The sequence below is a fragment of the Falco peregrinus genome, chromosome 3 (genome assembly GCF_023634155.1).
Source record: "Falco peregrinus isolate bFalPer1 chromosome 3, bFalPer1.pri, whole genome shotgun sequence".
Taxonomy (NCBI): domain Eukaryota; kingdom Metazoa; phylum Chordata; class Aves; order Falconiformes; family Falconidae; genus Falco; species Falco peregrinus.
In genome coordinates, this window is record NC_073723.1 from 56,548,469 (window position 1) to 56,571,694 (window position 23,226).

The 23,226-nt window shown below is 40.6% G+C and overlaps 1 protein-coding gene across 4 annotated transcripts in view; it reads left to right on the plus strand.

Annotated features, from left to right (window-relative positions):
* The window catches only part of OSBPL1A (oxysterol binding protein like 1A), a 78,479-nt gene that overhangs the window by 21,940 nt on the left and 33,313 nt on the right, over positions 1-23,226 (plus strand). For all 4 annotated transcript variants that reach the window (XM_055798364.1, XM_055798366.1, XM_055798365.1 and 1 more), the window contains 3 exons: positions 1,396-1,521; positions 2,678-2,759; positions 5,387-5,493. In XM_055798364.1, coding sequence (XP_055654339.1) covers positions 1,396-1,521; positions 2,678-2,759; positions 5,387-5,493 — 315 coding nt within the window. The remainder of the gene's footprint in view (positions 1-1,395; positions 1,522-2,677; positions 2,760-5,386; positions 5,494-23,226) is intronic.

Here is a 23,226-nt window from a genome sequence, read left to right on the forward strand (position 1 = left end):
CTTTAAAATCTAATTTCCGTAATGAATAATTTGCGTACTACTTGCTGTGAATGCATTAGCAGTGGGTTCAGTATCTTGATCACCAGGACTTGGTAACGTAAGTGCAGATACTGAATCTTGTAGCATGACTATGGACTAAATAGCAAAAATGGACAGATTGTCATTCTGTTTTTTAGAATTATTGCCACCCTGTTTTCCAGGTCTGTGCCTGTATTATGTTCTTAGTCTAAGTACCTCTTTTTCTTTTCCATGTGGTAAATTTCTATTGCAACTTCCTTCTGTTGCACTTTCTTTCATCGTTTGTTATCCTAAACAAAAGTGTTTAATGGTACGTTCTACTCTTAGCCATCCTCCTAGATGACTTAATTATATTTTCTTAAAAGATGGGCCTGAAACAAGAGCATAACTTTTTTTTTTTAGGGTTATTTGTAGTGTATTTACTATTGTGCTTCTGTAACTGTACTAACATGATGAAGTAGTGGTGGAGGCAACTGGAGTACTGCGTCCAGTTCTGGGCTCCCCACTAAGATGATTACAGGGACAAGAGCATCTCTAATACTAGGAAAGGCTGGCAGTGCTGGGATTGCTGAGCCTAGAGGAGAGAGGCTCTGGGGTATCTTATCAATATATGTAAATACCTGAAGGGAGGGTGCAAAGAGGGATGGAGCCAGGCCCTTTCCAGTGTTGCCTGGTGACAGGACCAGAGGCGATGGGCACAAACTGAAACACAGGACATTCCCTCTGAACATAAGAAAAAATGTGAGGGTGACCGAGCACTGACACAGGTTGCCCAGAGGTGCTGTAGAGTCTCTATTCTTGAAGATATTCAAAAGCCATCTGGATGCGGTCCTGGACAACCAGCTCTAGGTGGCCCCGCTTGAAGCGGGCGAGTGGGGGTGGGGGCTGGCCCAGATGACCTCCAGAGGTCCCTGCCAAACTCTGCCACTCTGATGTAATGAACAAGAAAATAATCTACCTCTTAATTATGATAGCGCTTCCGGTTTTGTAAACAGTTTGTCACACATAAGGCAGCAGACTTTGTCACAGGGATCTTGCTGTCTGAATGGAAAACCAAAGATGCAGAACACATTCCCTACAGTCTTTTCTTAATTGGTGCAACTTTTTTCTGTGTGACTTTGGGTAGGCTGAGGGGTGGGTTATGTTTGTGCTTAAAGTTTAATCAGATAAGTCTGTGACAGTCTGACCACAGAGTATCTCATCTTCAATACAGGTAACCATTTTTAATAATCTTATTTTCTGCTTATTAAGATGTCTCATGTTACTAATTAATATCTCACATCAATCGAAAATTTTGATTTTTTCTTTTGCATGTATGCTGTTGCCTTCTGGGGATGACCTTTCAAATGTGTATTAACTCTGGGTTTTTTTGTTCAGAGTTGGCTGGAAGCAATAGAAGACCACTCTGCTTATAGCACTCATTACTGCACACAAGAACAGTTGAGTAGTGATGATGAGGAAGATGATACAGTATCTGTTACAGATCTACAGGATACTTTGAAAGTATGTCTCAAGTACATACTTGGCTCGTGCATCTAGGCTGTTGCAGTTTAGTATTGTTGTGTGTTGAAATGCTTTAGTGTACTTTCAGCTAAAATTAATGATTCTTTTGTCCCATGGATGCATAAGTGCTGCTTGTATTTGTACTGCTTACTGTCATGTACTCCTGTTCGGACTATGTGTAAAATTATGTTAATCTACAGCTAAAGGGCTGTGGTTTTCAGTTTTACCAGCACTTACTGCAAGGTAGACAGTTGCTTGAGATTTTCAGCCAGGAGAGGGAGCCTTGTGTACTCTATTTGGTGACACCAAAACTGCGGGATAACAAAAATACCCTTCAGCGATCTCTACCTCTATAAAGCAGGCAATGGAATGGCTTAGAAATGAACCTCAGGTCACGTTAGATGTGTTGTACAGTGATCGCAGAGACCTGCAATGGAAATGAGTCTTCCTTGATAATTAGAGCATTCAGTCTGTTTCTTGCTTTTTGCCACACGTATACTTCTAAAAGCTTTTACTCTAAGGAAAAGTTGACACTGCCATGCAAAAATCTTCATGAGACTGAACTCCAAGTGGCTTGTACCATACCTTTTGGTACAAGAACTTGAAGTGGTTCGTGGCAGAACAGAGACGGGAGGTAGCTGGTGCTGGCAGTTCCCAGCAGCCTATGGAAGAAGATGGTATTATCTAATAGATAACTGTCTCCAAGTTCAAATGCAGGCTTGGAATAGGATCTTGGGGTGTATTCCTGCATGTCACTGTACTTGCTGTACATCAGTTAACCTATGCATTTGCTTACTTTTGGCCTCAGGTTTGTCAAAGAACAAGCATTGGCTCTTCTGGGTTTTCAAACTTTTTAATAAAAAAGGGGAGGAAATGCAAAAGTGGTACATCCAACATCCTTTGGTGTTTGGTTTGCTATGCTAATTTAAACAAAAGCTGGTCAGCCATATAATGTGCATAAATCTTCTGTTTGCTTCTGTGACTTTAGAGGGACTTCAGGTAATTTTTTTCAGATTTAATGTATCTGTCACTGGGAATCTTTGTTAAGTTTTAATGCTCTCCAAATTTAAACATTTCAATATAGTTGATGGAGAATAAACATACACTTCCCTCGGAACAAGGCATTTCTGAACTAGCTATCCTTGCTGTCTTTCAGAAAGCACAAGCATGCCAACAAAGACTCAGTAAAGAGATTTCGGATTTCCTTGCAATGGTTAAATCTTTGGATGCTGCAAAAGGTAAAACTTATTCTTCTAAAATGCAGTTTGTTAGCAGGCAACTATTTTCTTTTAAGCAGCATGTGCTTTAATCTGAAATTAAATTTTCAGGAGCTTGAAAATATAGGATTCTCTTCCTCATTGAAAAAGCTTCAAATAAAGTAACATTATAGTAACTGCTAAGAACTAAGATTTCAGATTTGGAGAAATGACTAATAAGTACATTTATTGAAAGCAGCTTTCTGTGGCTGCAAATGTGAAACTGCCATTAGATACAGTGCTTACTGAGTACTATCACATAGGGGTTTGCTTTGAAGGTTTAAAAAGAATCTATAGTTGGTAGCTTATTGCAGAGCATAAGTGTCCCCTGACAGCTACAAAGAGCTAGCTGTCTTACTCAAAAAAAAAAACTTGTAGTGAGTAGAAATACAATGAAAGCTGAGGCATGATAGACAGGATGTGAAGTGAAATCACAAAACTATACAAGGAACTGGAGCCATGGTGTGATGGAATATATTCCACAGACTTCTGTGAGTTTTATGCCAGATTTGAACTTCTTGGGCTTCATTTCTATATAATAAATCTCGATGTGTACCTGGATTTTTGAAGCATAACTGCCAAAAAATAGCACAGGCATCAGGCTGTTAAGAGTTTAGAACCGGTTTCATTTAATGTCTGAAACATGTACACAAGTTGCTCATGTACTAAACTAAGGAGTTCTGTAAGAGTATGTAACTGTTGTTCCTTGTGAACATGAGTCCTAGTTACATATTGTGACTAAAATTTATGAAGCTCAAACTAGACAACAAGTTGTTTATCTGTACAAATCCTAGTCTGTAACAGAACAAGTTTCAGGTGGAAAAAAATTCTTCCTTTTCCATCCCTGTGGCCTCCCAAAAGGAGTCTAACCCCAGCTTTTTCTCCATATGCTACTGTGTAAGTTACTGCATGATGTTAACATATCTTGCACTAACTGAATTCTTACCGAATTTTTATTTCATAAAGAAAAGTAAGGTTTTATAATACATATGAGTGTTTTATTGGGAAGCCTTTGTAATTAATAATACAATAAAATCTGAATTAGTCACAAAAAAAGCAGTTTGAAAATTAGTATGAGGTGGAAAAATTTCTCTTGGGTAGATGTAGGGGCAGCTTCTCTGACCCCATATTGCTGACCTGAAGAACTAGTGAGGATACTCACTACTCTCAAGAAATACACAGCTTGAGTAACCAAAACCCATAGTAAAGCAAAACCAGATACTGTCTCTTTCCTAGAAACCGCTAGTCTTGGCCAATAGCAGGCATAAGTTCCTGTTTTCATCCTAATGAATGTTTGTGACTTGACAGGTCAGTGAACTGTTTCCACATTCATGTGCAACTTCTGTGGGTCTTAACAGAGAGAACTGCTGCAGCTCTCCCAGTTCTCACATTAGGTTGATGTGGTATCTTTAAAGTATTTGACTCCCCTGGCTCCAGAAGAATGCAGATTTCGAGTTAAATGTTCTTCCATGTGGAACATCTCCTAAAAGCTTTTGAGTAATAAAAAAGGCTACCTTAGGACCTGTACTGACTCACTGTGCTGCCCCTTCTTCTAGAGGTGCTAGCTGTTCTTGATAGCTGCTCTAAGTAGAGACTCCTAATTCCTAAGTCAGTAGTGAGATGTGGTATCAGACACCAATTAGTGTGTGGATATGTACTGTATCTTGTCCTGCATGAGCAGTATAAGTTGCAAAATATTCAAGAACTGTCACTGCCAGACTACTTAGTCTATATTGTTATGACATCAACTTGAAGCACCTGTGTTACTAAATGGTGTCAACTGATCCTGGAGTCTGTGGCCTCTAAATGAACCCTTATTTTAATTGTAACAAGTATGCTTCCTGAGAGAATAGTTTGCATGACTTCTGAGGAGTTGCTGCACATCATAAATCTTCAAAGATGAACTCAAATATTAAATAACTTCTACTGGCTGATTGGGTTATCATGGTTTTCTGCTGGTTCTAGGCATGTAGCTGCTGCTATAAATGGTCACAGAAGGCAGGATGTGAGGTACTGTTGCCCTGCAAGCAGTGCTACTTATCCAGAAGATGAGTCCACTAAAATAAGATTTCCTTCCCCTTTTATTGATCAGTGCACTTGTAAGTCTCCATCTATTTTTTCAAACCTAAATCTCCAGCTGCACTGTGGAAAATTTTTTCTGTTCTATGTAATACCGTGGCAGAAGGCAAAAGGAGCTACATTTCTCACTTACATTAAACCAGTGCAGTTTCCTTTGTATTTGAATTCTGTCAGCTGGCAATTCTGAGGCTCTTAGATCTAGAAAGTGGTTAAAAGGAGATTGTTGCTAGTAACTTTCCAGTGTGTTGCTGTCATAGCTTACTACCTCTGTTTTCTAAGCCATGCTGAAAGAGAAACTTGATCCATTCATGTGCCATTTATACCAGTACTAGGGAAAGAATGCAAAAGAAAGAACTTATGTTCCCTCGGTGCTACTTTTCCTTGCCGTTTCCTCACACAGATCTTGCAGTTCACCAGCCTTCCTGTAGGATATGAATGTTATGCCTGTATTACTTGGAGGAAAAAAATAATTAAAAGAATCCTGCAATTTACAGTGTCCCCCTAATGCTACTAATCTTTTGTGCTTTCAGGAATATCTTCTCCCCTCCTGCAAAAAGTTGATGTGGTCTCTGAAGTATCCCAGGAAACATGTGAGGCCCTGGCTGACTGCCTCAACCTATTTGCAAAGCAAGAAGGGGTATGTATTGTGCTGCATGAGTCTATAAAGGGTTGAATGGCTTAGTATATTTTGCTAGTTCCCTGCTTACCTGTTACAAAAATAAATGCGCAAACACATAGATCTTCATATTGTTGGTAAGCTGTCCTTTTGCATGCTGAATGTGATGAAAACTCATGCTTTTAAAGAAAGAGTAGCTAAGTTCCTCTACAAAAGGATATCTTACTATTGAGTGTTCAGAAGAGACACAGATTTTTCTTACAAACTACTGCTTCTAAGGTTCAAACTGAATGCTTGAATTCAATAAGGCAGTTGCTTTGCTGATTTGAAGGTTAAAATGTTGAGATTTTTTTTTTTCTTGTACTGGCTAACTGAATTGTTGAACAATACTGCTTCTGAATTTGTTTTTCAGACCATGTGCTTGGTGGGTGTGCAAATGCTATCTATTGAACTTGGCTTTCCCAGTGACAAATGTATGGTGTTAAACATCATGCAAATGCTTCAATTTGCGAATGTATGTCAAACTGATTAATTTATGGGGTAGGATATCTGGTGTTTCTCTCCCCTCTTAAAGATACCTTAGTCCGTGGAATAAACTTGTCTTCCTGTATTGTAGTAACAGTAATCGCTTAGTTAGGCTTCTGTTGTCGTCAGTACGCTGTTTCAAAATGAGGTTTGTGTTGGTGCTGTTAGTCTTCCAGTTCTTTAACAGTGAGCTGCAAACACTGGCTCCATTGTCTAGGGCTGGTTTAAGATACATTTTTTTCCCCCCTCATTCCTTTCCAATTCTTCTTGTCTTCAGTCACGAGTCTTCTAGACTTGCTTGAGTCAAACTCTGGCAGAGTGGGACAAGCATTGCTTTTTTACAGTGAGGGTTTTTTTCTTTAAGAAAATCTAATATTAAAGTTGACAGTTCCATTTGTGGATGAGGGGGAAATTGTTACAACAGTGGGTGTATAGTGTTAGTTAGTATTCCTTAACTGTGTTGGCATCTTGCTTCAAGCCAGACTAAAATAGCTTTCCAGAGTAGAGTATGGCAAAACATATGGTGAAATTGTAATTTCACCTTACTTGAACTTGAACAGTCTCAGTAGGTGTTGTAGAGGCCTTATTTTAATCTGGAAGCACTAGGTTTCAGCACAGAGGGATAGGCTGAGGTGTGAACTCAAATTTCCACCATAGCTAGTGAGATCAGTTGGTCATGACAAGGCAATGTGATTGTGGAGAGTTTTGCGTCTTGATATTTTTAAACTTAAAACTATTGCAATTCCAGAATGTAATATAGGCTTTTAAAGATGCCATAACCTCATGAGGGAAATTACAGCAGCAATCTCTTCCTAAGACTTGAACCTTTCCAAAAAGTTATGTTCCTTGAGCATTACTGTTATTGAACCCACAGCATTTGGGTTTGTTGTCCATTGTAAGAAAAGGCCCTGTTTTTTGCCATTCAGTGTTGATTTCTAGGCTGCAGTTCTGCTGGCATCACAAAAACAATATATTGGGTTCTGTATTGACAAGTGATAGGACCCCAATTAAATGCTTTAATATTCCTTCCAAGTTGATAAGTATCAAACTCTAATATAAAAACACTTGTGTAAAGTACTCTAAAAAAAATATATATATCTTTAGTGTTTGTTTCTCTTCTGATCATGATCCTCAATAATGAAGTTAAGGCTTAGGTGTTGTCAATGTTTGGGACCAACTTCCGTGAATGCTCTGGCAATAATTGGCTGCTGTCGACTTGAAACTGCTGAATGACCTTCAGGAAGGATAACTCTGCAACTGTTGTCGAAAAGCTTCTTTCCTGCCTGTCCTGTTGTCTCCAGGCAACTGTTTGACTGCAGCTTGTCTTACGGGGGCTTCCTGTGAGTAGAGAGGAATTAATTGCTCCGTGAGACCTTTCAGTTGTAGTGTATGTGTCCCGTGAAATCTGGTTCCCTCTAGGACGAACATTTTCTCAAGCTTCTTGGTACCTTTTTTATCTTGCCACTTTAAGGAGAATTCTTTTCCCTCTAACTTAGATTGTCAGCATACCAGAAGCCACTGTTTGACTAATGAGGGGAGGCTGGGCTGCTAGTTTCCGTAAGGATAACCCCAGCGAACATGCTTTGTCTTTTAGAGAAAACTTCTTTGTTTAGCATTGCGCATTGCTGCGCTGTGTAAATTGTAGCGTAAGCGTGCAGCCTGCAAATGGAACTGCTAATGCAGCACTAAAGAGGAAAAAAAAAGACGGCGAGCTCCAGCCTCCTCCGCTTGCCTTAGAAATGGTGCATGAGCGTGACCGGGGAACGCTCCATCTGTCCGGTGCCGCTCCTTCCCCCAGCGCCGCTGTCCGCGGCGGCGGCGGGGACGCTTGCGAGCGGCTGCGGGACAGCGCGGCCGGGTTCCTCGCCCGGGGGCGGGCGCTGTGGCCCGCTGCGGTGACGGCTGCGGGAGCGGGGTCCCCGCAGCGCCGTGCTGGCCGCCACCCGTGCCGGAGAAGGCGTGACCTCGCCGCCCCGCTCGGCGGGAGCTGCTGCGACGCCGCAGAGGGGAGCGGCGACGGCGCTTCCAAAAATAGGCCACTGCGGCGGGGCTCCGTGCGGGGCGGCCCGGCGGGCTGCGGGACTCGCCGCGGCCCATGAGCGGCGGGCGGATGGCCCGGCCCCGGCGGCGGGGCGGGGCGGCAGCGCTCGGCCTGTCGGGCCATTTTTAGCCGGGCTGGGAGCGGGCCCGCCCCGCTATTTCGGGTCGGCCTCCTCCGCCCCTTCTCCGTGCCCCGCGCTCGGCGGGACCCGCCGGCCCTGGCGGGGCGCGGGCTGCGCGGCGGGCGCCACCCCCCGCCCTGCCCGGCCCTGCCCTGCGCCGCGCCGCGCTGCGCGCCCTGGTGCAAGGTGAAGGGGCCGCCCGCCGCGCTGCGCGCCCCGGCACCTCCCGCCGCTGCTGCCGCCGCACGACTCCGGGTCCGCGGTAGGTGCTGCGCGCGGGGGACCGGGTTTGGCATTTCCGTGTGGTTGGGTGGCTTTTTCTCTTGACATTGGGATGAACCCTTCAGAGTCAGGCGGAGATGAGCGCAGATACTTCTTGCCGAACAGTTAAAACATGTGAGGGGGAAAAAGGAAGATAATTCGATTGCTTTAATGTGAACATTTATTGAGGCGTTTGTGTCGGAGATAGTACCACTCGAAACGTTTTCTGCAGTGACTTTGGCACAAGGTTAGTAAGTATTGTTGCAAACCAGGACTTCCCTTGTACTATGTCTAGCAGATACCAGAACCTGCATTCCAAGAGCAGTTGGATTTTAGTATTTTTATATAGTTGTAGGAGAAGTTTAACACAAGGTTTCTTGCACGCTATTATCTCTGCTAGATTTTCTGGCTGAGTTTGACATTTATCTCCAGTACTTGAGCTGCCAGCACTGAAGCTGTATGAAAGGTACTCTTTAAAGGAATCAGCTTTATTTTTATTTTAAACTTGCTTCTTCATTAACTAATGCTAGATAAAGCATGCTGATGAGTATACTGACTCTTCTAAGTTTCACTTTTACTATCAAAGGTTATATTTAACAGTAAATTAAAAGCTCACATTGCATGAGTTTAGAACAAATAACAATTGTAAACTGACTTCATTTGTAGTCTGTTTGATCTTCTTACTTTGTAGCTAGTGTCATTCCTTCCTTTTTTTTTTTTTTGTGGGGGGTGTGTGTGTTTTTGAAAAGGGCATTTGTTTACAAGCTGATGAAAAACCTCAGCAAATGAGACAAGGGATTCAGGAAAGGTTTCTTCATTTCTTGTTTTAAATGGGTTCTATACTCAACTAGGGAATCTGTCGTAACAAATTAAGCTTGTCACTTTTAGAGAAACTTTAAGGTCAAAATGCTGTGGGTCATAGTCCTTGAGTTTAGTTAGGTTACGCCATGGTAGAGATTATCTCTTGCATATATAACTGATGTACTATAAATAAAAAAATGCATGCAGTTCAACTAGCAAATATTAATCTCTAGGAGTTCGGTGTACTGCCTTAATTTGTTTCATAATTTTTGGAAATGTAATTGAATGTCCGAGGGTTAGATGTGGCTGTGTGTGTTCTTGTGAATGAATGCATGCATGCTCTTTGGGATACAAATAATTGTCTTTTAATATGTGTCTGGTTTGTGGTCTGGGAGACATGTGTGGCTGTTAAACTTAGACCTACTACCTTACTGGATTGTGAATGAAGAAGGTGCCTGTAAACTGTGTCCAGGTGACTCCTTAATAAGACTTTTTGTTACGTTTCCATGTGGAGGTGAGGGGAGCAGTGATGACACCCTGCAGTCAAGGGAAAACTATTGATATGGGCACCCTGGGCAAATCTGTCTAGAAAAATCCTGGAGTCCATCAGCAGTCCTTTTTTCTGCCACCTGGTAATGCAGTCAGCTATGCTAATCTCTGTAAGGTCTAGGGAGCCTTCGGTGTGTGGGAGGGAGAGATGAAGAGGGATGAGGGACTCAAAATCAGGGAAGCTAAGAAAGAGGTTAATTTTGTGATTTCAAAGTTAGGTCTGGGGATGGTGTCATGGCTGACTGTTGTACTAGACCTAGAACCATAGAGTCTTTAGCCCCTCAATCATGGCACCAGTACCTGTGTTTCTCTGCTCTTTTCTCCTTGAGCTTAGAAACAGATGACAGCCTTTTCTGGTTGTTTTTTGGTGTTGGGTTTTAATTTTTTTTTTGCTTTCTTTCAATCATTGGAGCACAACAGAGCAATTCTGTTGTCAATTCTGTTCTGCAGCTCTTGCTTGAAATAGTGGAAATCAAGGTGAGACCTCAGTGTGTCAAGGCCTGTAGGCAATGCCCCAAACAACTGAAACACTGTTCAACTTGCAAACTTGGGGAAAGGAGAGTGTTTTCCAACAGCTGATAATTGCACTCATCATTGATAATTGTTGAGAAACTAAAAGTGTGTCTGCACCAAGAAAACCTGTGCTGGCTGTATGCATTTCTGACTTGTCCCTATTTCTTCCCCTCCCCTCCAAATGAGTAGAAGTGTCCTAGAAATACCTAGTGCACCTTTAATCTTGTTTGAAAGTAACAAGTTCATTGGAAGGTTCTCTGTGCTCAAACAGGTGCCCAGGTAAAGATTGGTATTTTTCCCTTACACAGAAGAGCATGAAATATAATGCGTTACGGGTCATGTATATGCATGGCATGTGGGAGAACAAAGCTACCGACAGGAAAATCATTTGGCAGGTGGTTTCTCCTACTAGAATGGTGGCAGGTCTAGTCATGCCTTGATGATTCTTGCTGTGCTCATTTTTGGGTGCTGTATATGCATGTGTCTTTCATATGTACTAAAGCTCTAAAGAGAAGCTATTCAAATCAGAAGAACTTGATAATTAAATGTTTGCAGATGGCATAGTGTTCTTGCTCTGGAAGCATTTTCTTTCTGCCACTGTACTGCAGGCTTGCAGATAGAAAACGAACTACATGTCTGTGAAGACACTGTCCTTATCAGCACTATGTAAAGGAAGCAGTTTAGTGAGTCCAAAGTGTCTAGGAAATAGGGGAGTTAAAGAACATAACTTTTTTTGAAAGACTTTCCTAGAGCAGCCAAGACTGAATAGGTCACCAGAGTGGGCAGAGAAGCTAAGCAGCAGCTTAGACAGAAGCTTGTTAAAATAACAAGTACTGGGATTCCATTCAGGGGAAAAATAAGTAAGTATTACTGCTTTTCTTTTATTAAAGGGTATTGTGTGTTGACAGAATACTTAAATTTTGAAGCAGTCAATAAGATCCTTGGTTAAGTGCTGTATACAGAAGGCTTCTGAACGGTAGACGGTCCTGGCTGACACAATGACACTTGGATGTTACTGTAGGGCAAAAGATGAATGCTACTGGTCTTTTTAGCACAGCAGGGTCCCAACTTTTGGGGTTTGGTTTTTGTGTTATTGTTATTTTTTTTTCCTTAAGAGTGTGTACTTCAGAAGTTAACAGTTTTCCTTGTAGCTGGTGATATGGTTGCCAGTAGATTATATTCGAAGTTATGTGCTAATATCTAGCAACAGTGAAACTGCTGCTGACTTGGAGCTCTACAAGCCTACATGAAAGCTGGTCACACAACTTGTCTGAAGGCATTCTCCACTCAGTACTGTATTGCCCAATTTGAATCACACTGCTAACCTGTTCTTGCACTTTCCAGAGTGGATTAATACTTTTCAAAGCTTGGCTTGTAGGTGTGTTTTTTTTCTTGGCAGTTGTTAAGCAGCCTTATGTAAACTAACTTGGAATCCATTTATGGGCCTCTGGGGAAACAGAGTGTAAAAACATATTAGTTTGAAATGAGACTCCTTCTCACTGTGTTTCTGCAGCTCCCATTCTGAGGTTTACTTCTGAGGTTGTCTACAACTTGTTGGGGGATTTTACTTTTTAATGCAAAAACACGGAGAAAAGGGGCTTAGATGAGGCTGCAGGGGGGAAAGATCAAGCAGCAACCAAGTTTAATAGAATAGTACTTGTTATAGTAAGCTTCTCAGATAAAAATTATGTTAATAGAAAACAGAATTACTATTTGAAAAACAGTGCTGCTGTCTCTAAGCTAATAGAGGAACAAAAAAATACATAATGTGGAAATTTTCTTTTGCTACTTACTGCTATGAAGGTATTGCTCTCTTTTTTTTTTTTTTTTTTTTCTTCATGCTTGGAAAACAAATTGGAGTGGGAAGGGTACATACTTTTATTCTTCTAGTTTCATTGTGATTTCATAATGGCATGCAAAGCTGATCAGGACGTTTTCAGTGTTCTTGCTTAATATCTATCTGATGTGTTTTGTAAGAATGGATGAACAGCAGAGTTCTAAAATTCGCTAGCTCCCAGACAGCCAGTGTATTGTCACTTAAGTGTCACTGTTAACACTTCAGGAAAAAACTGAAGCAGCAAAACCCAGGATTTAAGGCTGAACCTCTGCACATAGCACCATACTTGTTAACTTTGTTCGCAGGGATTTTTGCATGCTAGTGTCTGAGATACATGACTGCAGCGGCAGTTTGGCTGAGCGGTCTGTCTCCCAGCTGCATAAAACATCAGAATGCTGAGCTCTGTAACTGCAGTCACACACATTTACTAATTCACTGGAGATATATTTTTCCTTCTTGACCTTTCTTTTTTTAAACTTAGGGGTTTTAGAATGCCGTTTTTCCTTGTAAAGCTGTTAAAAGCTAGTTTCTTAGAATAATAATTAAAAAAATTATGTCTACACATGTAAAACAAACTTCATTTAGTCTGTCCAGTATTGGATATTAACACTTGCTTTTGAGGGAGATAAGTTATTTAATTTTTTTTTACCCATACATTTTGTATGATGTTATTTAATGCATTGTCTCTGAGTAGCAAAAGTAACTTAAGGCTTGACCGAGCTGTTGTCAAATCATCTTAAATTCACCATGTGGTGGGATTTTTGGTGTGTTTTATTTGACTTCCTTAAATGTCAATGACTTCAGATCTATTGCCTTTATGGCTTAGTAGGCTGTCCATGTGCAGTTGTGTTAGCCTTTCCTTGAATAAAGCATGTTGACTCAATCTAAACTTACTTCTCTGCTGTTCTTTGCTGTCTTTTTAGTTGTTGTATTTTAGTCACTTCTGGTTACATGAAATATAGGGGTCTTCTAGCTATGAAGAATAAAATGGATGATCTCCTGTTTAGACAGTACTAGTATGAGGGTGTGTTATCTATTTTTTTTTTTCCACTTCACTTGGCCACAGTCAGGGCTTTTCATCCAAAACTATTTTTTTTTACTTTGTTTATTGAATAACTCTTCAGAGCTGATACCATTTTGTAATAGAGGTAAGCCATTGTGGAATTTGACCTCTTGTCTGATTTTTAATCTCATGAACCGAACATGTACTTGATGGCCTCTATCTCTCCTCCACGCAGCCAGTGACTTTAAAAGCTTTTTTGTTTTAATATTAATATTCAGGACCGTGTTATCTCTGCTTGTTGTGCTGTCCCGTAAAGAAATGCATCAGTGTAATGCTGGCTGCTGAGTCACTGAGGTTATCACCAGAATTAGTAAATGGGCTGTGCTTAGAAAGTATTTGTACTGAAAATTAATCACTAATATTACAGTTTTCCTTGAAGGTACATGCCAGGCCTGGTCATCAAGGAACGCTAGTAACCTCTTTCTCCAGAGTGCTTGTATGGTTCTTAACATCACCCCCTTTTAAATGCAACAATAATATACTTTAAATGTATTCAGTGTTATGTACAAATGGGGGAAATGCAGGCCTGTGATAATCCTATAAGGATAGTTGATCAGCACGCACAAAACAAATGATGCTCCATTTATAGTAAAAAGCTGAGCTGAATGTTGCTGCAGAGGAGTGGAGTGGTAAGATAGAAGGCCTCTTATGAATAAAGCATATCCATTTGTTGTGAATATCCTGAAGAGTCCAGTATAAGAGGATGTCCAGTTCTGATGTAAGAATAACCCTCATCTGAGTATGTCATCTTCATGGAATGCATTTGGGAATTGACACCTGTGATGCGCTTACTCTGTTTGCATAGCTCGATGTTAAGCCGCTTGTAAGGTAAATGTAGACTTATCAGTGGTTTTGAATAGGAATGTTTTCCCTCCTCTAATGCTTGTCACTGCTACATTATTAATTTTAAAACTTGGACATCAGTGTGGTAACTCTTGGATCCATGGGTACACTAGGAGATTTTGAGAATGGCTTTAAAGCATGCCTATTTGAAGGAAGTCTGCAGTGTACATCATACCATAGGGGTGTTCCTTAGTTTAGAAGAGAATAGTTTTGTCGCAGAAGCAGACTGTAAACTTTTTCATCTGGCAGCGGGAGTTTTCTGCTGACAAAACTACGCTGCTTCCACAACATAAGCTCATTCAGATATTTGGCCCGTGACTAGAAATACAGTTTCCTATTAATCTCATAATTTAATAGTGTTGCTATTTTTTGAGTCAAAAGCTATAGTGGGAGAAAGGGTAGGGAAAAGAAAACTACTCTTGCCTTGTCTGGAAACATCTGCAGGAACTTGGAGGGTAGGGTTTGAACAGATAGGCATGAACTAACGGGGCACAGCCATACACAGGCATTTTACCACTGTGGTGCGGAATAATCTTAAGTTGTCGAGATCATGGTATAGCTCCTCTAGGTAGTGTGATAATCCATATATGTCAGTAGCTGGTACCTTTCTGGAAATGCCCACAAGATTATCAATTGTGGAAACATTCTGTGCTGTGCGTGCAAATTGGATTGTCTATTGTTCCAGTGAAACACTTTGCTGCAAGGTCAGACAAATCAAATTGAGATGAAAATGAGCTGGCTGAGCCTTTAAGACGTCTTGAAACTTTGGACAGTTGCATCTGTGCCTATGGATAGCAGAAATCTAGTTTTATCTGACCAGTATTCTCTTCCATCTGAAACCACATTTCAGGCTAAGGGCTAAACTGTAATCTCACAGGATAAAAAAAATGGAAATAGTTGAGCTTGGCAGGGACCTCTGGAGGTCCTCTGGTCCAACCCCTCTGCTCAGACAGGGCCACCTAGAGCTGGTTGCCCAGGACTGTGTCCAGATGGCTTTTGAGTACATCCAAGGATGGGTACTTTACAACCTCTCTAGGCAACCTGTGCCAGTGCTTAGTCACCCTCATAGTAAAAAAAGTGTTTATTGATGTTCAGAGGGAACCTCCTGTGTTTCAGTTTGTGCCCATTGCCTCTGGGACTGTAAATGGGCACCACTGAGAGGAGCCTGGCTGTGTTGTCTTTGCACCTTCCCTTCAGGTATTTATATAGATTGACATCCACCCTGAGCCTTCTCTTCTCTAGCCTGAACAGTCCTCAGGCATCCATGCAGTACTGCATCCAGGCAGTCCTGTCCAGTAGTTCTAGACAATTTCAGTGAACCATGTTCCACAGATCAGGCGATAACATATGGTCAGTGCTTTTTTACTATTGTCTTTGCTCCCACGTATAATTTACTGATGCTAAAAAGAGATATGTCACGCCAGGCTGTCAGATCCTGCTTCAGCTTGGCGTGGGGAGAACTCTTGGTGTTCCTTAGACTTTTATCAAATCTACCTTCTAGTTTTATTTTAGAAGCCAGTGGATTTTATTGGAGAAGTTCATAAAAGAGCTTACTAGAAGTTTAAGCTAGGGCCACTTCTTCCTCTGAAATGTAGATGCTACTTGGATTGCCTATCTGGGAGTAATAAACTGATTTATCAGTAAATAGCTTTGCTACAGTGTTAAGCATATATTTCCAGGAGAAGTGGGCTTGTTCTACCTATTCAATTCATCTTTAGTTACTTTTTGCACAAGGGGGGCCTGAGTAGCAGTGAGTAATATACTGCATTCTTGCAAGAGAGGAAGTAAAACCAAAAACAATCCCCCCCAAAAAAAACAAAGCAAACCCCCCCCCAAAACCTAGCCACCACTAGATAAGGGCAAAAGTGGTTGAGATCATTCATGAAGAGAGAAGATCTGTTCCACTGAATTTGAATGCTCGGATTATCTAGTTGTTCTGCATGGCAATGATGGGTGTTCTGTTGTGTCTCCTTGTAATATACCAGTAGGGATAACGGTAGTGGTTTGAGACTAGCAATTATTTATAACAAAAATAAGAACAGAGCAGCAGTATTTCAGATCTCATTCACAGTATGCAAATGTATTTTTGCTAATTTGATCTGAGGTGGTGAACTTTTTGTTTGGATTTCAGTAGCCCAAAGCATGGTTATCTGTCTGCCTAACTGCTGGACAAACTTCCATATGACATATTCTAATTTCAGGAAATATCTTATCAGCCTGCCCAGGGCTTAGCTGATGTCTGCTGGCTGTGGCCTGCTTAGGGACAATTTTCCTCTGAGACACTGTTCTGTCCTTACCCCTAAGAAGAGACAAACTCCTTAATGCTGCAAGTCCTCCTAAAATCTGAAGTATAGGTGAGATTTTGGCATGTGTGTGTCTCTGTGAAGTCTGATTCTTTAACACTGGAAAGTTGAGAAGAGCATGTTCTGGGCAACAGCAAGTGAGAATGCTTTCCAAGGTGGGTTTTGTTTGGAGATCAGAACTCTAGCACTGCATTGTGAAACTCACCGTTGACTTCTGGCCTGTGTAGACATTCAACTTTTTTCATTTTTAACTGGTTTGGTTAGCATCCAGAATGAAATAAAAACTAGCAAATAAGACATTTGAGTTGTCCATAAATGCAGAACAACTATACAGCTTGCGTGTTTGTTTTGGAGTTGCTTTTTAATAAAACTTGTCAGTTATTTTTCATGAATAATTAACAAGGATCCCAATAACGGAGCTTGAAGAACAGACAACCAGCTTCAGAAGTGTTAATTTTTTTAATAGGAAGCTGGTTTCACTCTGAGTCACTAAGAGCCAACAAAAACAGCAAAAACATGACAGTTGCTTCAAAAGATAAAACATTAATACACATGCATTTGCTGTGATCCAACTGGGAAGAAGTGTGGGGGAGAGAATACAAAGGGCTTGATCAAAGAAATCAGTTGTGTATACCAAAAAATACTTAAAGGAAGTAGTTAGAGCAAAACTGCCTTAAAATCTCTTTTCAAAACAGTCCTTAAGAATAAAAAGGAAATGTTTCCTGTGTGTGTTTTTAAGAACCCCTGCATCTTAAGGCCTGGTCTCTCTGTCTGTGGGACTAGTTAACTTCAAAGATGTCTTGAGTCTCTCAAAGGGAAAAGACACAGAAAAGTCCTTACTAGATCTGAAAACAGACAGCAATATACTGTTCTAGTCCTGTTGGCATTAGTGTAATATATCAGCGTGAATGAGACCCTTAGTTTGGGTAAGGTTACTTGTGACACATTCCTCTGAAGAAGTAGATGCTTAATCTCGCTATGGCAGAGATGTTTTTTTTTTCTGGTAATAGTGTAGCTCTGCAACTTGAAACAATCTTCCCAAACATGTACATCGCTGCTGATGTCATTCAGTCTCAGCTTATTTTGGCATAAGCTATTGGCAAACATGAATAGCAGCCATATTTAATTTCAGCTTTACTCAGAATAGAAACAATACTTAATGGAAAACAACAAAATCAGAAGGCTTTTTGTTTGAACTGCTGATACTTGACTGATCATTATTATAATACTGGAACATGAGTAGGGACAGAATGCACTCTGGAAACTGGCAACTTCTGCAGCTTTCAAACCTAAGCAGAGACTTAGGAAGTCTCTAAGAAGAAGACTTGAAATTGCCATTAAGTCTTACTTCAGAAACAAACCAGGAAAAACTCTGTGAAGTCTTGACCAGTGCAGAATCACTTTGAAGAAAGCAGTTTCTCTGATAAAAAAAGCTTAAACCGAAGCTTTTAAGCCATAACCATCCTTCTAATCTGCAACCAGAACTGAAATCTTTGCAATTTTTTCTTGCGCTTCTAGACAGGTTCTTGGCTCAGAACTACAACATTCCCCACTGGTTAAAACTGCGGTGCTTCATCAGCCTCTGAATAAACAAACTTTGACATAGCCAAATGTGGAAACAGGAGAGGGGAAGGAAGGCAGCAAGGTCCATGTTGAGAAGGAAGTGTGAGTGTCTTAGGGAAAGGTGGGAGGCAAACTTGCCTTTGTCCCTAGCATGTGGATAGTTTAGAAACTGTTAATCCAGGCAGTCTTGAATCATGGAGTTTTAGAATAGACTTATATGTTGCAAGAAGGGTACTGACTGCTCTCAGCGTCTCCAGCTCTCCTCTTGAACAGCAGTTCTGTTGCTACTTTGATGTCTGTCTGTGTTGGTGTGATCCTGCTAAAGTCTGAATTTCTTTTGTGTGGATGATAGCTTGGTTCTTGCTTCTGGCAGTGGTTCCACTGTCTTTTTAAGTTTTATGATTATATGTGGTCCTTCATTACCAGAATTTTATTATTTAAGTCAGTCAGATATAGAGAAATTATAACTTTGTACTCAGAAGAATGAAATGTGTCCTTTTCAAATCTGCCCTGCTAAACTCCTCCTCTTAAACTTTTGAGGTGAACATTTGTAGTTGACTAACAATAAGTCCTTGTGTTCATCTGGAGAATGATTAAGGCAGAGTCTTATGACTTGATTTACGAAGCCTTTTATTTCTTCTATAGGCTTTGAGATGTGAGTAGATTTACCAGGACTTCAAATAGATATGTATGGTAGTCTTTCAGCCTTTGTACAAAAAGGAACTTTAGTGCTGATGTATCCTGTATATGGATCTGAAAGAAAGCAAAATGTTACGTTAGCCTTCTGAGTTTTTTGTTTGCTTTTCAATTTGATGATCTCAGTAAGATGTGGTACTCTGATGCTGTAGCTGTAGTCAGCTGGCCAGACTTCTGAGATGAAGACTGATGCTGTCTTGTGATACAGTAAGTAACCCTTTACTTGTCGTCAGTGAGCTCAGCTTACCTCCTTGATTAACTGATAACATCTTGTTTTACATTTCAGTAGTCGCACTAACAGTAGTTCAAGTCACTGGCAAGTGCTATCTAACTATTCTATTTTTAACTGGAGATCTGATAGATTTCTGCAGCCAGGTAAATGGTAAGTTTATAATACAGAGAGAGAGAAAACCTAAGCAAGAAACAATGGTTGAAGCAAAGCATGACTCTTGGGATCAGTCCTCTGTGCCCTGGGGTGAGCCAAGGCTATGATGAGGTTGACAAGAGCTAGTTTACTCCAGCAAATGAAGAGCTCTGATACAAGGCCTTACAGCATGTTAAGATGTTCATCACAAGTTTCTTGTGGTTGATGGTGGTGGGGAGTGGTGAGTCAGCAGGGGGACTGTGTGGAAAGGCCTGTGTGTAAACAGATGAGAACTCCAAAAGTTTTGTATGAAATATTTACACGCTTTAGCAATCTAGCGATGTGTTCATGAAACTGATTGCATCTTTGTTTTTGCTTTAATGTGAGCAGTGTCACATTTGCAGTTTTATGACATGTCATAGGAGTATTCATAAAGCACTTGTTCCTTTCCCTAATGCTTCAAATACCTGAGGTGTGCTTGCAAAGAAACATAGGGAAACTTTTGTTCCTTTGTTTAAGGTACGGATTGTTAGGAAAAAAGCAGGTGATACACATTAACATCATGTACTGATGAGTGCTTAGTGGGAGTTAGTCCCATGAGTAAAAATCAAGCCTTTTTATTTTCTTTCTGGAAAACTTCCTCTCTTAAATTTCAGATGTGGTTAAAACTATAAGAACTCCATGTGAGAGCAACTGGTTTCAGTTTTCACTTCAGCAGCTTAAGCAACAACTTAGCTATTGTAGGAAAATCTAAAAGCACTTTTTCATAGAAGCATATTCTGTAGAATTAGTGCTGCAGAAGCATGCTTCAAAGTTAGCTAACAAAATACGTAGATCTGTTCAATTTCTAAACAGAGATGCCTAGTGGAAGATACTCGAAGTCTTTACATTTCTTCCATGATGAAATGAAAAGGCAGGTTTTGTTCAAGACATGGAGGCAGACCTGAGACTTCTTGAAACTATGTAGTTCTCATTCTACATTAAATGTAATAGAATAACAGATTTACTCAGCACTGGTTTAAACTGGTCATCACAAAGAACTGGTTTATGTAAGGAGACGCTAGCAATAGGGACTGTATTGTACTAACAGCAAAACTGCAGCAATGTGAGCTTGTCTGTTAGAATAGACAAATAGAATACATATCAAACTGCACTGAAGTTATGGTTTGCGCTGATTGCCTCAGATGTTTTGGGAGGGGTTTTCATTTGGTATGAAGGTCATAGAAGAAGGGAAAGAATCCTCACTTTGGATTCCCAGTGCTTCCTGTGAATAGTTTTCCATAGTGTAATGTGTTACAACACAGAGCTTTGTAGGTCCTGTCTTGCAGGATAATATGTCCTGTTGGAGTATCTGACCCTGGAAACTAACAGTTTCGTATAAATAGATACAGTGTGAAACAAATCTGAGGTTTGATTGACATTTACGTCATCACAGAAAGCAGGATTACATTTCTTAATGTCGGGAGATACCTACAGAAAACTGTCAATTCTACTGTAGCAGTGTTTTTCTCATCCCTTGGTTACATGTTAATTTCCAGCCAGGTGTTAGACTAGCCCTTAGCTTGCTACTGAAAACTTGCACCTTGTGTCTGTGCTTTGTGGCAGACATCCCATAAGCGGTGACGTTTTTGGGAGGATGGAATTTCTGTGGCAGTTGGACAAAGCCATTCATTTTGAAAACCAACCCCACTTCTGAGTGGTCAGAGACATTGAGGTAGTGTCATAGGCTGTTTTCCTGCACTCAGTTTACTGCAGAGCAGAATCAGTACGCGGCGTACTGACGTTCCGGCAGAGTCTGGCTTCAGATCCTCTGGTGGTTGCTATGTGAAAGAGGTGGTTCTTCCTTCCTACAACTTGAAAGTCTGCATATTTTGGGCATTCTGATTCCTAACACTGAAGTTGAATGGTTTTGAAAGTGAAATTCAACTAAACCACCTTGCAGTGTTGTGAAGACTGTCTTAGAATTTTTTCTCTCAGTCCAGGAGAACCTAGAGCTAAGGTATGCTGCCTTTTAATTTGCTACTCTGATGTTAAAGACAGGTAGCCCTACATGTTGTTGAGGTGTCTGTATTTGTTCTATGCCTTGCTTGCTATGTACTGTTTTTAGGATTTACTTGCAGCTGCAATAGCATGTTGCTGGGATGATGATTTATTAGCTGGGCATACAGTGGTGTGACCCTTTCCTACCCCACAAAAGTGCCACTGTTGTTGGGCATTAATAAATAAAAAGCATCCAGTACCAAACAAAGCAAGTATTTTGTGTGTTGTACTGAGATGTCTTCAGGATGGAAGCCTTTGTTACAGGCTATGACAATATAGTTCAAGACTTCAGGCTTTAAGAAAAGAAGGAAAAAAAAAAAAAGAGGAAAATAGTTTTTTGGTGTGTGTCGCTGGTCTCCCATCTGCTTGATGGAAGCTGAGGGTACAGAAAGAAATGGGCCTGGTGTCTGTTCACACAGATAAGCTTTTTGATATTTCGAAATAGGCATGTGAACTTTCTGCTAGTAATATGCAGTTGAAGGAGTTAACTTTTAAAACATGTTCTTGTGCTTAGCAGGATTTCTAACAGCATGGAAGGACAATAGAAGTGTCTTCAAATAGCTTATTGCATTCCTTTAGAAAAAAGAAATAAAGGTCTAACTGCTAAAATAATTTTACCATTTAAACTTGCAATTCAGTGCTTGCAGCTTGAAGGACTCAAATATTTATGGGAAGCTGTTGGAATCAGATTCCCTTTCAGTTAAACCAGAAATGAAACCAGTTACCAGAACATGGATATCAAAACTCTTCAGTGGAGAAGTGTTTCTTTTTTAAAAAAAATGAATTGTTGCACTGACCTAGATACTGAAATCTTGGTAGGTCTGTGTATCAGACTATAACCGTGTCTATAGCTGTAAGGTTAATGAGTGAGTGTTTACACTTCTGTGAGACAAAGCTAGATAGTTTCCATCAGCAATTAAAACCCTAAAGTTTTACCATAATAATATTATTCTCTTTAGAGATTACAACAAGATGGATCTTCACTGTTGTTGTCTGATAGTGCAAGCACAAGCCCAACTTTATTGATAACCATAATTGCTCTTGTGCAGAATAACTCCTTACAAGGGGGTGAGATAGGAAGACTGACCAGCTGAAGATCGGGAACCTGGCTGGCCTCATGCTGGGCTTGCTAGAGCTCTCTGTGGCACTATCCCTGTGGAGCTCAGTGGAAAGCTTACAATGCTGATGGTGGTACTGGCATTGTGGGGACCAGTGACAGGGATCAAAAAGATGACAGCTGTTCCATAGCTGGAAGATGAGGAGCTGAACCCAGTATGATGTGAATTGCCATCTGTCTCTTTCTCAGCTCAGGCACCACTACTAAAGGTACAGAAACCACAGCTGTATCCCAAGCTGTGCAGCCATACGCAGGCTGTCAATAAAATGTCCCTTCTGATACTTTCCTGAGTGTGCTCAGACTGCATTTCCAGAGCTATATCCAGTGTATACACTGATACCTGCATCATTTTGGTGTAATATTTACAACCTTACATAAGTATTTGTCACTGTCTAAAACAGTGCAGAACTTGGCTAGTGCAACTTCGTGCACTCAGCTAATCAAACTTCATGATATTCCTCTGAAAAATGTTGGTCTGTGTGTGTCCAGTTAAATAGACTGAAATGCGTATGCTTCTGAAAGAGAATGTTTTCTTTGTCGTTTTATGCTTGTCTTCCTGCTTTATACATAGATCCTAAAGGTTTTGTGTCAATAAGCATTTTTAAAACTAGTCTGGAAGGTCCTTCTACAATCTTGCAGTTGTGTTTGTGTTGGGACAGTGAAGTAAGACAAGACGGGGAAGAAAAAACTTTGGGAAGGAATAAAGCTGAAGTTTAATCTCCAGAAATGGTGGTGGAGTGGCCGGGAAGATGGAATAACTAACCTCAGAATTTAATCATAAGTCAAATCTTGTGAATGAAAAATGGAGTGTGGCAAAATTATGCGTAATAGCAATCTACTTAAATTTTGGTAAAACCTGAGACTCAGTTGGTCAATTATGTTGTTCAATAAACTTATGCTTTGAAAATAGTACCGATCTGCCTGCATATTTCTTGTTAAGCTTGGAAGAAAGGAGTGTGTGGTTCTGGGGGAAAAAACCCCAACAAATCAAACCACCCCCCACCCCCTGGACAACAAAAAACCAAACCAAAGCATCCTGCCTTTACAGTTAAATTATTCCAAGGGTTTAGGAAATATATCTTGTCAATAATAAAAGACAAGGTGATAAAAGGGTGGT